At 42.1% G+C, this 14702-nt stretch overlaps 1 protein-coding gene across 2 annotated transcripts in view; it reads left to right on the top strand.

The window, feature by feature from the left end:
* Window positions 1–14702, top strand: part of pde11a (phosphodiesterase 11a) — a gene marked incomplete at its 5' end in the record, with an annotated part of 85906 nt that overhangs the window by 38516 nt on the left and 32688 nt on the right. For both annotated transcript variants that reach the window (XM_084421231.1, XM_084421230.1), the window contains 5 exons: window positions 5021–5153; window positions 6769–6844; window positions 11638–11705; window positions 12393–12485; window positions 14395–14445. In XM_084421231.1, coding sequence (XP_084277357.1) covers window positions 5021–5153; window positions 6769–6844; window positions 11638–11705; window positions 12393–12485; window positions 14395–14445 — 421 coding nt within the window. The remainder of the gene's footprint in view (window positions 1–5020; window positions 5154–6768; window positions 6845–11637; window positions 11706–12392; window positions 12486–14394; window positions 14446–14702) is intronic.

Genomic DNA, 14702 nt, shown 5'->3' on the forward strand with positions numbered 1-14702 from the left:
TGAGCTACGCATGTTGACTAACCGTGATCAAGGTCACTGCGCAGGCCTTCGGCCAGACGATGTCCACCTTGCTGGTCTAGAAGCAACCCTGGCTTACCTTGCAGAGGTGCGAGAGGTTGTCAAAGTACACTTTCTCGACACTTCCATCTCACAAGGTGGCCTTTTCGGCAACACTGTCGAGGACTGAGCCCAGCAGTTCTCCACAGTCAGTAGCTGACTGAGGAGCTTCCCCCGACGTGGCATCATAGTGCCTTGTGGGCCGCCCCTCAGTCTACTCGCTGCCTAGGTTGTCGTCCCCTGCAAAAATAAATAAATACCGGCACAGCCTGTTCTACTGTGTCCGCTGCAGGAGGACGACACCACCCGATCCGGAGATGGGGGGAGCTGTTCTCTCCCGGTGGAGGGCCGGGCAGCGAATCTTTTGAGTCAAAATTTTGTACCGCCAATATGGTCACAGTGGTACCCAAATTCTCAACAAAAAAAAAAGAAAAAAAGAGAGCAGTTCCTCTATCTCTGGGTCCGAAGAGGGCCCGGAGAGCAGTGGGAGGAGAGAATCCTCACCATTCTCATCCGCCTCTTCTATCGCCAGCGGGCAGCAGCGCGCAGTTCAAGAACGCAACCAAGCCTCCTCCTGCACCCCCTGCCCTGTGGAACCAGGTAAGTGTTGCACAGTACACTCAGACCCCGCTACGGGACTCATGTCCCCGGTGTGCTCAACCGTGTGGCAGACGAGCTATCACGAGCTGTGCTCCCGGGAGAGTGGCGACCCCAGGCGGTTCAGCTGATCTGGAGAAAGTTCAGGGAGGATCAGGTAGACCTGTTTGCCTCTCCAGAGACCTCCCCCTTTGCAAATATACGTTTCCCCCAATGAGCCTACTTGCACAGACCCTGTGTAAAGTCAGGGAGGACGAGGAGCAGGTCCTACTGGTGGCTCCCTATTGGCCCACCCGGACCTGGTTCCCAGAGCTCATGCTCCTCGTGACAGCCCCTCCCTGGCCCATTCCTCTGAGGAAGGACCTTCTTTCTCAGAGACGGGGGACCCTATGGTACCTGCGTCCGGGCCTCTGGAAACTCCATATCTGGTCCCTGAATGGGACGCAGAGGTTCTAGGTGACTTACCCCCAGAGGTACTTAACACCATCGATTCGCCTTGAAGTGGAACCTGTTCATCGAGTGGTGTTCCTCTCACCGAAGGGACCCCTGAAGATGTTCGATAGGGTCCAAGCTTCTTGCAGCACGGGTTGGAGCGAGGGCTCACTCTATGAGAGGCGTTGCATCCTCCTGGGCGTTGGCACGTGGCGCCTCGCTAACAGATATCTGTTACGTGTAGAGCTGGGTCTCCTCCCATGTTCTCACCCTAAACGTGTAGAAGCACTGAGAGGCCCGGCTCTGTGGATCTATATTGCACCAGAGTGAAAAAACCTGTTGAGTCTTCCACCACCCTCGGAGTCGGACGTGCTTGAGCGTCTGGCGCCAGGCCTTTATCTGTTAAATCCTTGAGAACCGGGTCTAGGCTGGGTTCCATTTGTGCGACCCTGCGGGGATCCCATATGTGTATTCTTCCACGGCTGCTCCTAAACGGAAGCCTGTGTCTTTCCCTTGGGCTAAGTCACCCAGTATATCATATGCAGTACAACCTTCGGGTTAGTCCATATGTATATCTCAACAAAACTCCTTCGGGGAAGAATGTGGCTTCCACAGCGTTTTTTTTTTTCCTAACAGAAAGCGCACGCTTTCCCAGTGTTGTCCAACAGTGACAGACACTCTCTGTGTAAGCCCTCTCCTATCGTCCTTCCAGGCAAGAAGGGGCAGGAAGCTTGCACAGGGCACTGGAAGGGGGCAGCAGCTTTGGTAAACGTACATCGAGAGTGACCGACTGATAGGGAACGTCTCGGTTACATATAGTAACCCTCGTTCCCTGAAGGAGGGAACGGAGACATGCGTCCCGTCGCCACAACTCCTGTACCCCGCTGCATGCCAACTGCTCGGCTTCTCAGCGAAAAACTGAAGATGCAATGCACCTGCTGCTCATTATATACCTGCACTGCGAGGCAGAGCAGCTGCTGCAAATGATTGCATGCCAATGTTCAGTGGATCGTTTAGTTACACTCGAAGTAGATTGGCTTTCTGGCAAGACTAATCGTCTCCGTTCCCTCCTTCAGGGAACGAGGGTTACCACTCGTAACCAAGACGATATTTTGCTAAATAAAATTATCCTGCCAGAAGAATTGCGTGATAACTTGATTGTCTTGTTCTGTCTGTATCATCTCAGTGAGCTTTTGTGAGGGTTTACGCATGCACTGTAAGGTGAATTCTGCATTTTCCGAAGTTTCAGTGTGGGTAAGAAACTTTTGGAAAACGCTAGTGTGGATGGAGAGCGTTTTGAAACGAAAACTCATTTCTATCCGGATGAATGTAGACGTAGCCTCAGTCACACTCATTGTCTGGTCTAGGACAAGGACTAGGGATTAGTTACCTGTCAACTTCACTGAGATATTTATCTCCTGAGATTTCTCCAAGTTCCTGTTTCCTTGTTCCCTTGTCTGTTCTTCAGCTCCAGCGTCTCTCCAGTGTTTCTGCTATCCCTGAAATACAAAGACATTGTTTGTTATTCAGTCACTCTAACAGCAACCAATAGTTGTGTGTGGATATACTTTAAATTTGAAGTTACATCCTCTATCGTCACCTGCAAACATAAGAACTGAAGCATTATACTTGCACTGCTCATCGTTTATGGTCTATACTCACCTGTTGTGTTATTCATCCATCTCTCTCTTGAGTCTGATACCTCCTAACTCCTACTTACAGTAATTAGGTAAAAAAAACACTCTAATGTTCAGCTAATTGCATTTAATAAATTTAAACTACAATACAATTTCATTTAATTGCAATTTACATGCATTTAAGTGTCCGAAAAACATTACATTCAGTTCGGACTCGAGTATTCTTTTAAAATATATTTTCATAAGCACTCTTTTAAAAATGTAGCTATAGTGTAAATCTAGTTTCACACTCAGTTTTTCTAAAGGATTATATGAACACATAAACTTGTAAAACTGAAAAATATATATATATTTATATCTCACAGCTGTGAAATTATACAGCTTCAGTGTTATATATTACTGTCATCCACAGTAATATATGTTTATAGGGGTATATAGGGGTTTTATGTGTGTTATTTAGTGATTTCATCCTCTGTGTTGGCTTCTCTAAAGGTACAGCCGGAGCCATTATGTAAGAATGATTTGAAACAGCTCGAGGCCAAACGAGAGAGAGAGACGCATCTCTGCTGCTCACCCAGACACACACGAACACAACATACACACAACACACGTGCAGATCTCAGTTACACACATTCACACGCTCTCATTCATCCCTTTGATTCTGGCATTTCCTCAGACAGCAGCTCGCAGTGCCGTTAATCATGTGTGATCTTTGGGGTGTGATCAAGAGTGTGTTTTATCAGACTCTCTCAGCCTAGAGCACGAGAGCCTGAAATGTACCACGTGAGAGAGATTAAAAGAGAGAGGGAGGCTACATCATTTAGGACTTTGTCTCCGCTGCACGTGGGCGTTTATGAGAGTCGGAGCGTTAACTTCTCATTGCTGTTGCAGGCTCCATAGAGCCTCACTAAAATGCAGAGGAAAGTTCGTTAGCTGTAAATGACTGTAGAGGGAATGGCATTGCGAACAGCGAGTCAGCTCCTCCAGCTCTTCATGCAAGCGTCTAAGGCTCTCTTCACACTTTGTTCGATTTTCTTGGTCCGAATTTGCATTTAATTCCACCTGCTTATCCCAGCAGGTCTCTTTTTACATTGTAATTTGGGTCCGAACCATCCTACGTTTGCGTAATTGAAGTGAGCACCACCTTGAGTACTACTTACTTAATAATGTTGGGTTAAAAATAACCCAACGAGTAACCCAACTATGGGGTGGTATAACACCTTTCCAACTGTGGGTTATTTTAACCCAATGCATTGGGTTAAAAGCCAGTTGGGTTAAAAGTAACCAAAAGTTAACTATTTATTTGTATTTATGACATTATTTTAATAAATAAAACACACTTTTCAAATACAGATTGTTTATTTTATATAAAACAATAAATATGTCTGAACAATTTTTTTTTTTTATTACAAACTAAATATTGGGGAGTCCAGAATTTAATGTAAATATGCATAATTTTGTACATAAATTCAAAATACACAAGTTTACATACAACATGCGTATTTAACCCAACAGCCGGGTTATTACAGAAAATACCCAACGATTTTGAAAATGACCCAACATTTTTGGAAAAATAACCCAACATAGTGACCCAATATGTGTAACCCAACGGTTGGGTTAAAAAAATAACCCAACACTTTTTTACTGTGTAGTGACAGCTTTTTACACGGCAACAATGAGGCCCAGATGAGATCTGCCGATTTTTGCATTTTGAGTTAAAGTATATTTTATATGCAGTATATAACAGCTGTACTTGTAACAAACCTGTATGCATTTTGCGGAAGAACGTTGTTTTGGTTGTGCTTTGGCTCTGCGTGACTGTGCAGATGAATATGGTTATTGACCATAAAACATTCACTACTAGACTTAAGAGATATAAATAGTTTAGATGGAAAGGATCTCAAGCTGACTAAATGAAGAAGAAGACTTTACTAGAGCTTTACCCATTTATAGACATGGTACCTCCTTAAAAATAAATTCCAGCATAGTGTTACTCAACCATAAAGAAATGATCCTTGTAAATTAATGTAAATTGCCATTGAGATGCTATTGATGTCCCAATTACCCTGAATTTACGTACATTTCCAATCACTTTTTCAAATCACGTTTTAAATTTTTTTTTTTCCTTGTTTAAAATGTTTACATGACAAAAGCTCAAACGGCGCAGGATGAGTTGTACACAAATTGAATAATGAGGGTGTAGGGTTTAAAAGCAAGCCCAAGTATGAGCAATAGCAAAAGTGATTGTCTGGTTACACATAGCAGCACGCATCATTTCCTCTTTGTCTTGTCCACAGCTTCAAGGACAGCATGGACAAATCATCCTATTCTGATTGGCTGATTAATAACAGCATTGCAGAGCTGGTCGCTTCCACTGGGCTTCCTGTGAATATCAGTGATGCCTACCAAGACCCACGCTTCGACGCTGAAGTAAGCAATATATAAATGAATAAAGCCTGTTACATGGCATAAGCCTGGCTGATGTTTGGACTCCCATTAAAGGAGTATTCTGGGTTTTAAAAAGTCTTAAACTTTATTACCATTATAACTTTTACATGTCCCTCAGTTTTTACAGTGGAAGTTAATGGGTCGAGTGTACCGGAGGATTTAAAAACAGACATGCAGTTTGTTTTTTAAAGCACTTACATGAATTATTCAGTAAAAATGGTATTAAGTGATCTGTAAATTCTGGGCGAATGAACTTTGTGCTTATGTGCTAATGATGCAGTTGCTCCATGTAAACAGTATTTAACTATTGAGGTCTATGATTGCCACTTAAAATCAATCATCATTTCAAAACAGTTTTTAGATGGACAATGTTTTATTGACACATTCGATTTATATTTTAAATGAGAATTTAATATCTATTTATTTGAACATTTGAATCTTACATAGGCCTATTTACATTTTTTAATTCATAATTGATGATGAAAATTGATTGATTCATTTTATTTTTAAGTGGCACTTGTGGTCCTCCATAAAAATAGGTTTCAGGCCTTTCCTACAGAGCCAGCAGATCACTATCCAGACTTTATAACACGCAATTTGGACATATAAAGTCGCAATTGCGTGTTATAAAGTCAGAATTGTAAGATGTAAACTCGCAATTGTGAGATAAAAAGTCGCAATTATCTTCAAAAATGTTTTACACCATGTCCTAATCTTTTCCATGTTAATCAGAGTGTTTGTCCTAACCAGCCGCGACGGCGACACGCGACGATTCTAATTTAGAAACGGTTTCTATTTTTCTGCGACGTCGCGCTTGAACAACAAACACAAAGTGTGGCAATGATAATCTCAGGTACTGTTTATGTGCTTTATTTAATGTTAAAAGCGTGAAATGTGACTTTGAATATCATTTAGTGCTCCAGCTTTGTAGCTGCAAAAGCAACAATGGATATAATTCACCTCAGATCTTGAAATTGAACAAATGGAAACAAGAACGTTAAAACTGTGAATAAACAAGTGTATTATTTGGCAAAGATTGTTTTAGTTACTCAGTAGTCTATGTATTTTTTAAATGATGTAATATTTGTGAATTTGATTATGTAGCTACTTATCATTTTCTTGAGAGTGCCGTCAAGATTACTCTCTAGTGCTGTGCACTCGCTGCGAGACTCCGCCCACACGCTGTTCTGATTGGCTGTGATTTTTGATTGACGTTGTGGCGTCTCACAGTCGCGTCGCGTCTAGTGTGAACAGACACACTTTGTTGCTGGAATCTTATCGCGTCGCGTGTAGTTAGGATACGGTGTTATTCTGTGGCGGAAACAAGCTTCCATAGATTATAGATGCTACAGGAAGAGCTACAGTTGTATTTATCCCAGAATATTCCTTTTAAAGAGCCTGATTAAAGTTGAGAGAGACTTCTGCTCTGCATGAGACCTTGGACCTCTGTCGGCTCTTGTGTGTCTTCTAAATGCTAGCAGCACAAAATTATATAACACTGTGTCTTCAGACAATCTCATATTTTTGCTCGCTTCTCCTCACAAGCTTCTAGTCAGATCATTTGTTTTTTGATGTGATGACAAGTGTTTGTTTTCAGGCAGATCAGTTCTCTGGCTTCCATATTAGATCTGTCCTGTGTGTCCCTATCTGGAACAGTAACCACCAAATCATAGGTAAGTTATCCAATGAACCACTGTTGTTTCACTACATATAGTATATGTGTATTGATGTCCCCGGCTCTGCGGTGTTGTACTACCTTATGTGTGAGCAAATGGAGGACAAACAAACATGTGTATGTATGATAATGTCTGTTTAAATGTATCTGTGTGTCAGATCAGCGTGTGTGTGTGTGCTGCTGCAGAGCGCAGTGTGTGTGTGTGCGTGGGTGGATGTGTGTGTGTGTGGGGGAAGTTTCTGCCAGGGACCAAAAGTCATTATGAGCACAAACAGCCAGTAGAAGCAGGAGTCAAGGATGTCTTCATTCAAAAGATTCTTCTCTTGCTTTCTTCATCTCTGCCGTAGTTTCAGAACCAGTTTTCCTTTTTCTCAAATTGTGTTTGAAGCAAGTGTGAGAAATTTCAGCACTATGAGAAATTTCTCTGGTCTGTGAAACTTCACTGTCCACAAAGGAAATATTTTATATCTATACACTGTATATACTGTAGTCTTTTTGAAATCCTTGGATATGTTAAGAATGGCATTCAGGATACTACTATTTTTATAGTATGCAGTTGTGGCAAAGCTTAAACTTGTTGTGGTGGGTATGAAGGAGACGGGGTCAGATAATGGCTGTGCAGCTCACGTAATGTATTCATACACTTCATTTAATCAAACAAAAATATAGCATGAGGGCTCAGCAGCAACTCAGATTTCTGCACACAAAGCTCTTCTTTAAAACGGTTTCCACGTGCACAGCTTACTCCCAAGGCAGCCGCTTCTCTGCACTCACACTGCTCCTTTTCACCCATCTCTCGACTCACTGCAAAGTGTAAACACTTAGTTCTCATTAACCAGAGGCATTTACCTTACCATTCAATTCCCCCGCACTTGCTCTCCACCTGCAGCAGCTGTCAAACCATGGCCCCTCTTCCACAGCAGTGTATGCTGTGTATATGCCACATACCCCCACTGACCAACTCATGCCGGGAAGTCTGCGACAGCTATCTGCAGCCCTGGCCTATGGACCACCTGGAGGTCAAATGGTTTCAAAGCCAGATACCAACAGGTGATCTGTGCGTTGGCATCCTTCATGCGGTGGGGCCAGTGGAGCAGGGCATTTTCCGAACAGAAAGTGAAAGCCCATCCCAACAGGTAGTAATGGAGAGTGAGGACCGCCTACTTGATGGCCAGCCATTCCTTCTAGATCGTGCTGTATTTAGTCTCTCTTTTATCGAGAGCTTACGACTAATATACAGCAGGGGGCGCTCCTCCCCCTCCACCACTTTGGACAAAATGGCTCCCAGCCCCCCGACCGATGCATCCGCCTGCAAGACAAAAGGGAGAGCAAAATTAGGGGAATGCAATACTGGTCCGCCATATAGTGCAGCCTTCACTTGGGTAAAAGCCTGTTGACACTGCTCCGTCCGTCGGGGCTGAAGCTCTCTTTTTAGTAAGATCAGTCAGGGGGCTGATGACGTCCGAATAGTTAGGTATAAACTGCCTGAAATAGCCAACCAGCCCCCAAAAAACTTTCTCACTCCCATTTTGGTGTGGTTTTGTCAATCTGGGGCCACACCTGCCCGTGACCCAAGTGGAACCCCAGATACCATACTACCACCCTTCCAATTGCACACTTCTTCGGGTTTGCTGTGAGCCCTGCTGCGTGCAGCGACCTCAGGACCGCTCTTAGGCGTTGCACATGCCGCTGCCAATCATTACTGTATATTATGATATAATCAAGGTATGTGGCGGCATACGTTTGGTGCGGCCGTAAGACCCAGTCCATGAGGCGGGAGCCCCGAACAACCCGAATAGAAGGGTAACAAACTGGTGTTAACCGAACGGGGTGGAAAAAGCCGTTTTCTCTCAAGACATTTCCGTCAAGGCGATTTGCCAATACCCTTTCTTCAAATTCAGTGTTGTGTCAGATCGAGCAGTGCCTAACCGGTCGAGCAATTCATCAACTAGAGGCATGAGATAAGCATCAACATGAGTTAAGCATCAAACTTGGAGACTGCATTTACTTTGCGGTAGTCAACACAGAATCAGGTCGAGTCGTCTGTCTTAGGCACTAAAACTGTCGGGCTGGACCATTCACTGTGTGACTCTGCTACTACACCCATTTCGAGCATCACCTCTAATTCATCCCTCACAATTTTCTTTTTGTATTATGGAAATCTATAGGGTCGGGAACGCACCACGACTCCTGAATATGTTTCAGTGTGGTGTTCTATGAGATTTGTGCGGCCGGGAAGAGGTGACAACACATCTGCGAACTCACGCTGTACTTAATCTTGGCCAGTTGGCACAGCAGGAGGTGCTCTCCACAAGGGACCGGAATAATTGCGTTCGGTTTTAAATTCACCTCCGGCCCAAGCTCTTCGCATTTTAGTTTTAGGAGGTTGAGATGGTAGATCTGTTTTGCCCCTCTGCTGTTCGGTCACACAATCTCATAGTCAACATCTCCGTCTCGCCATGTTACCATTAAGGGTCCCTATAGTTCGTAAAGCTCATCGAGTGTTCGTGACATGAATGTTGTGCCTTGGTTGGTGAGAATCTCTTTTGGTATTCCCACCCGGGAAGTAACTCGGAAGAGGGCATCCGCTAAGCTCTTTGCAGAGATGTTACGGAGTGCCACCACCTCCGGGTATCGAGTTGCAGTCCACGATGACTTATGCAAAAGCGATGCCTTCGTGCTGACCGATCTAATGGCATGACGAGGTCAATGCCAGTTCTTTCGAAGGGGACCTTGATTAGGGACAGAGGGTGCAATGTCACTTTTGGGATGGCCAGAGCTCTCACTAACTGACATTTGGGACATGCTGCACACCACCGGCGAACATCTCCACGAATGCCCAGCCAATAGAAACGGGCCATGAGTTGGTTAAGTGTTTTGTCATATCCTAAATGCCCTGCAATGGGATTGTAATTGTCCGCCTAGATGATCATTTCCCAACGGCCCTTCGGTATTAACAACTGGGTTATATCTTCCTTTGTCTGCGTGTCCTGCATCACGCGATATAACCGGTCACTAATTACCACAAAATAGGGGTACTAGAGAATGCTACCGGATTTGACGAGGTTCCCATCAATAGACCACACATTCTCAAAGGCATTTCATAGAGTGCCATCCCACGGCTGCTCCACAGGGAAGTCCTCGAGGGAAAAGAGCACTGTCTTTTTCTCCATTGCAGTCCTCTCCTCAGAGCCCATCCCAGCTGCACTCGTGTTCACCTTGCCGGCCCCAGCCATTTGCTCGTCCCAGCTCTCGATTTGCAGGGGCCACCCTTGCAAATACCCCTCAGATAATCCGAAAATAAAGGCCAATTTGTCCCCACAAATATAGGTTGGCTGAGGTGGGGATTAACCGCCACCTCTATTCTATGCTTTTGTACCCCTAACTGTATTGTGACGATGGCAACAGGATTTTTCCTAACATCCCTGTTGCACCCACACCACGTGTAGGGATAGAGAGGGAGAGAGAGGGGAAACACGAGAGAGAGCTGCACCCTCAACCTGGCAACCTACCACCCAGTTGCGCTGTTGATATTTGTGCAGGAAGTAGATGCATGAAGTTGAATCAAGCATCACTGGTAGAAATGGGAGGAGAAGACTCTGGTGGTGCTCCGGTGAAAAAACCTAAATATACATGTAAATTTAACAACAGCTGGACAGAAGAATTAAATTTCATATCTCAAAGCCATATCGACAATGCCTTTTGCAAAGTGTGTCGCACTGATTTTAAAATCGGACACGGACAACGGTGGGAAAAATGACTTTACTCAGAACATTAAATCACAATGGCACAAACGCGCAGTACATGTTACATTACACACACCAGCACCATTCTGTTTATGTAATAAAAGTTTTAATAATAATAAAATAATTTAAAATGATTCATTTATTTAATGTGTTTTTATTTAATTTATTTAATAAATGTTGACAGGTATGTTGTGTGTGTTTAAAATACATATAATATTTAATATAATACAATTCCATACCCACTGAACGAGATTCTACTACACAAACAAGCAAACAACATTTGGCTCAAACTTCTATGTAGAATACGTAGAATAAAATGTTTTTTCTTTATGGTTTTATGGTTTTAGCATTTCTATTATATGAGATGATAACTAGGCACCTCTCACTGTATCACATGCATGTAAAGAGGTCATGTGACAACACATTTACTGTTTGGCACATTTATCATTGCCTAATGCTTACAGATTCACTGTTTTTTTAAATATCAGTATATACTATGCAGATGCAGTGAGCGAGCGGTATTCCAAAACATCCAAAATCAGCTTAGAGATGAATTTAATTCACAGTATAACTCCTGATGATAACTGGACACCACTTGTGGTTTTAGATTACTTGAAATGTTTTTATTGCCCGGCACATTTCAGTGGGCTTTCAGGCGAACAGGCTTCTCCATGTGATATAAATGTTGTAATTATGAGCAGTGTTATGGTAGAGCCTGCAATGCAAGCTCTACATTTATGATTGACTATAATGAGACGGCGAGGATGAGGGGAGGCGTTAGGTGTGTGAACAGGGGGAGGGTTTGCACTTAAAGGAACAATCCTTCTAATTGCATACTAAAACACAGCACACTGTTTAATTATCCATGTAGAGACAGAGAGAGAGAGAGAGAGAGAGAGATTAGAAGTGCGGCAAGGAAGAGATTCCTGACTCCTGCACTAAAATACAGATTGAAACCTTCATCTGCAATGCATTACTGTGCTTTAAAGAACCTCATGGGTCGTAAAAACAGCATGCAATCTGACTGTCTTCATGTGTGTTGCAGGTGTGGCTCAGGTCTTGAACAGGTTGGATGGGAAACCGTTTGATGATTTAGATCAGAGGCTGTTTGAGGTATGATATGAATCATCTGTGAGATATCCTTATGCATGCGTAGCTAGCTGTCCTTTAAACATGAGTTCATTTGGAGCATACACAAAAGTCATAATTCTCTCAAACCGCTCTGAGACCCTTGCAGTGAAGTGAGAGATGTTCGGTGTTCGCTGTAAGCGGGCCCTGCAGCACATGTACCCCTTCACCTAATGTAATAGTAAAATGCATATTATATATTACAACACTATATATGATCCATACAATATACAGGTGTATGTGTAATATAACTTCATAAATTGATCCCTAGCATCAGTAAAACATTTGTATTACATATTAGGTTACACTTTATTTTTAGGTGTCATTGTTATAATGTAATTATATATTTAAGTACTGAGTAATATTAATTAACAACATGTACTTACTATAGGGTTAAGGTAGGGTTAGGATTTGGTTGAGGGTTAGTTGCATGTAATTATGCATAATTTACTGTTATTACTATGGTAAGTACATGGAACATATGTAACAAGGACACTATAAAATAAAGTGTTACCACATATTGTTTTGTTATTGTAACTTAAATTGTAACTATAATAACTCTGATTCACACAAACACTCCTGTGAAACAAAGTTTTATAAACCACTTTCAGATGTTTAAATTGGTTGTTGAGGACTTGCGTGTGACTTCACGTTCTCTTTTTCTCTCTTTAGGCATTTGTGATATTCTGTGGACTGGGAATCAATAACACCATTATGTATGACCAAGTGAAGAAGTCCTGGGCCAAACAGTCTGTCGCTTTGGATGTATGTCTCTCCAAAACACACACATCGATACACACTTAACTGTGATTGGCAGGATTTTTCTAAAGTGGTGGCAGATTAGTTGGAACATTTGTAATTGGTGGGTTGTTAGATTAGAAACATAAGACTGGTGAGGATGATTCAACACAAGCAAAAGATGTGAGCGTGTGATTGGTGGAATATCAGTTCCTGTTAGAGGCGGAGCTTAAGGAGCTGTGTTCACTCATGACACTCAACCACCTCACGCTGCAGTCGTCTCGATCATATCATGGAAAACTGAATTTTGCTTGCTGTTTTGAAATAAGAGTCTAACAAACTATGTTAGTTTCCAGTTTATTCAGAACATTTATTGAAACGTATCTGTTTTTTTAAAACTGCTCAGTGAGAGGGCAGAAAATGATCAATTCAAACCAAATTATCACTGTGTTGCTTCAAGAAACCTTCATTGACATATACGCTGACTTAAAATGCTATAAAAGAGCAGAATATAATCGAACAATGAAACAGTGGGACACAGAGGAATAAATCCACACCTTCAAAGCTTCAATCGACCGACTTCAATCGAACAAAACGATCGTCTGGAAACAGATGATGGTGTGTTTACAGTCAAAACACTCATCTGGTCTATAGGGTTTTTATTATTAATATCCTCAGAAAGTCGTAACAGTCAGTGTGTGTGTGTGTGTGTGTGTGTGTGTCTATATGTGTGTGTGTGTGTGTGTGTGTGTGTGTGTGTGTGTGTGTGTGTGTGTGAGCTTGAGTGTGTGTGTGAGAGTGTGTGTGCGCATTTGTGTGTGTGTGTGTGAGTGTGTGTGTGCGTTTGTGTGTGTGTGTGCGCGTTGGTGTGTGTGTGTTTTAATATGTGTCTTAATATGTAAGTTAATAAGGTCCTATTAGTTGGTTAATGCATTAACTAACATTATCTAACAATGAACAATAGATTTGTTAAAGTATTTATTTAAATTTGTTAATGTTATTTAATAATAATGAAACTCAAATCAACTAAATCAAGTCATTTTTCCCTGTTCGAGAAGCCATGTCACTCAGACACAGTATATGTCACTATAAAAGAAAAGAAAACTTCCATTTCATGGTGACAAACCAAACATTAAGAAATTCTGACATTAATGTTAATTTTTCAATTAAACTTTTCACTAATCATCACATTGATGATGATATAATCTGTAAATGAACAATGCAAAGCAGAAGCATTTTCATAGTGGTCTCTGAGTGTTGAACCCCACCATAAACACAAGCATCGCTGATCAAAAAGTGATGATTTCATTTCACGCATCACACATTAACACACACACACACACACACACACACACACCCTTTAAAGGCAAACGGGAAGACATAGTGACATCTTTCCTCACGACACCACAACCACAGAGCAATGAATGTGAAGATGAAGCAGCGGAAGTGAGGACGCTGTGTTTATTAGCTGTGTAACTACATTACAGCCTGAGCAGGGAGTGTGTGTGTGAGCATTAATTATCTTCTCCACGCTCTTCTCATTCTCCAGAGGAATGCAGGAGTGGCGTCTGTGATAAATATGACCGTATTCATAAGGATTCCAAATTGTCAGTATATTAATTTGTAATAGATGATCAACAGTCTATAGCGGAGCTGAAATTAATATTGCATGACCTGTAAACGTTTGAGAATCAGACTGTCAGTATGTTATGAATGGATGTTGAAATCATTGCGCTCACGTGACTCTCAGCAGCCAATCAGAACGAGCGATGCAGCAGCGAACTGTTGTAGTGTCAGGGTTAATGCAATTCAACTCTCTATATGATCTCTGGGATGTTTTTATCTTGTCATGTATAATAAACATAAAATATAGAAATGCATAAAATATGAACCTTTGATGATTGATTGTGTGTGTGTGTGTGTGTGTTTTCCATAGGTGCTGTCATATCATGCCACATGCTCTAAGACTGAGGTGGATAAGTTTAAGGTAAACATTAATGCATCAAACAGATTGTATTTTATAGACCGTCTGACATTTCAGGAGCTTATCAATATTGAAAAACTTGATTCGTGATATATTAGCCTCAGTATATCAGTCTGTATTGTTTATGCAGTATGTATAATTCAGAACAACGCTATTCAATACCTCATCAGTGTTTGTGAATTATTGATATAGTCTCTGTGGAGTTTATGAAATGCCTCATTTAAAATGTGCTAATTTTCTGGTGAAATATAATTTTTTTT

Source organism: Rutilus rutilus (genome assembly GCF_951802725.1).
Source record: "Rutilus rutilus genome assembly, chromosome: 10".
NCBI lineage: Eukaryota > Metazoa > Chordata > Actinopteri > Cypriniformes > Leuciscidae > Rutilus > Rutilus rutilus.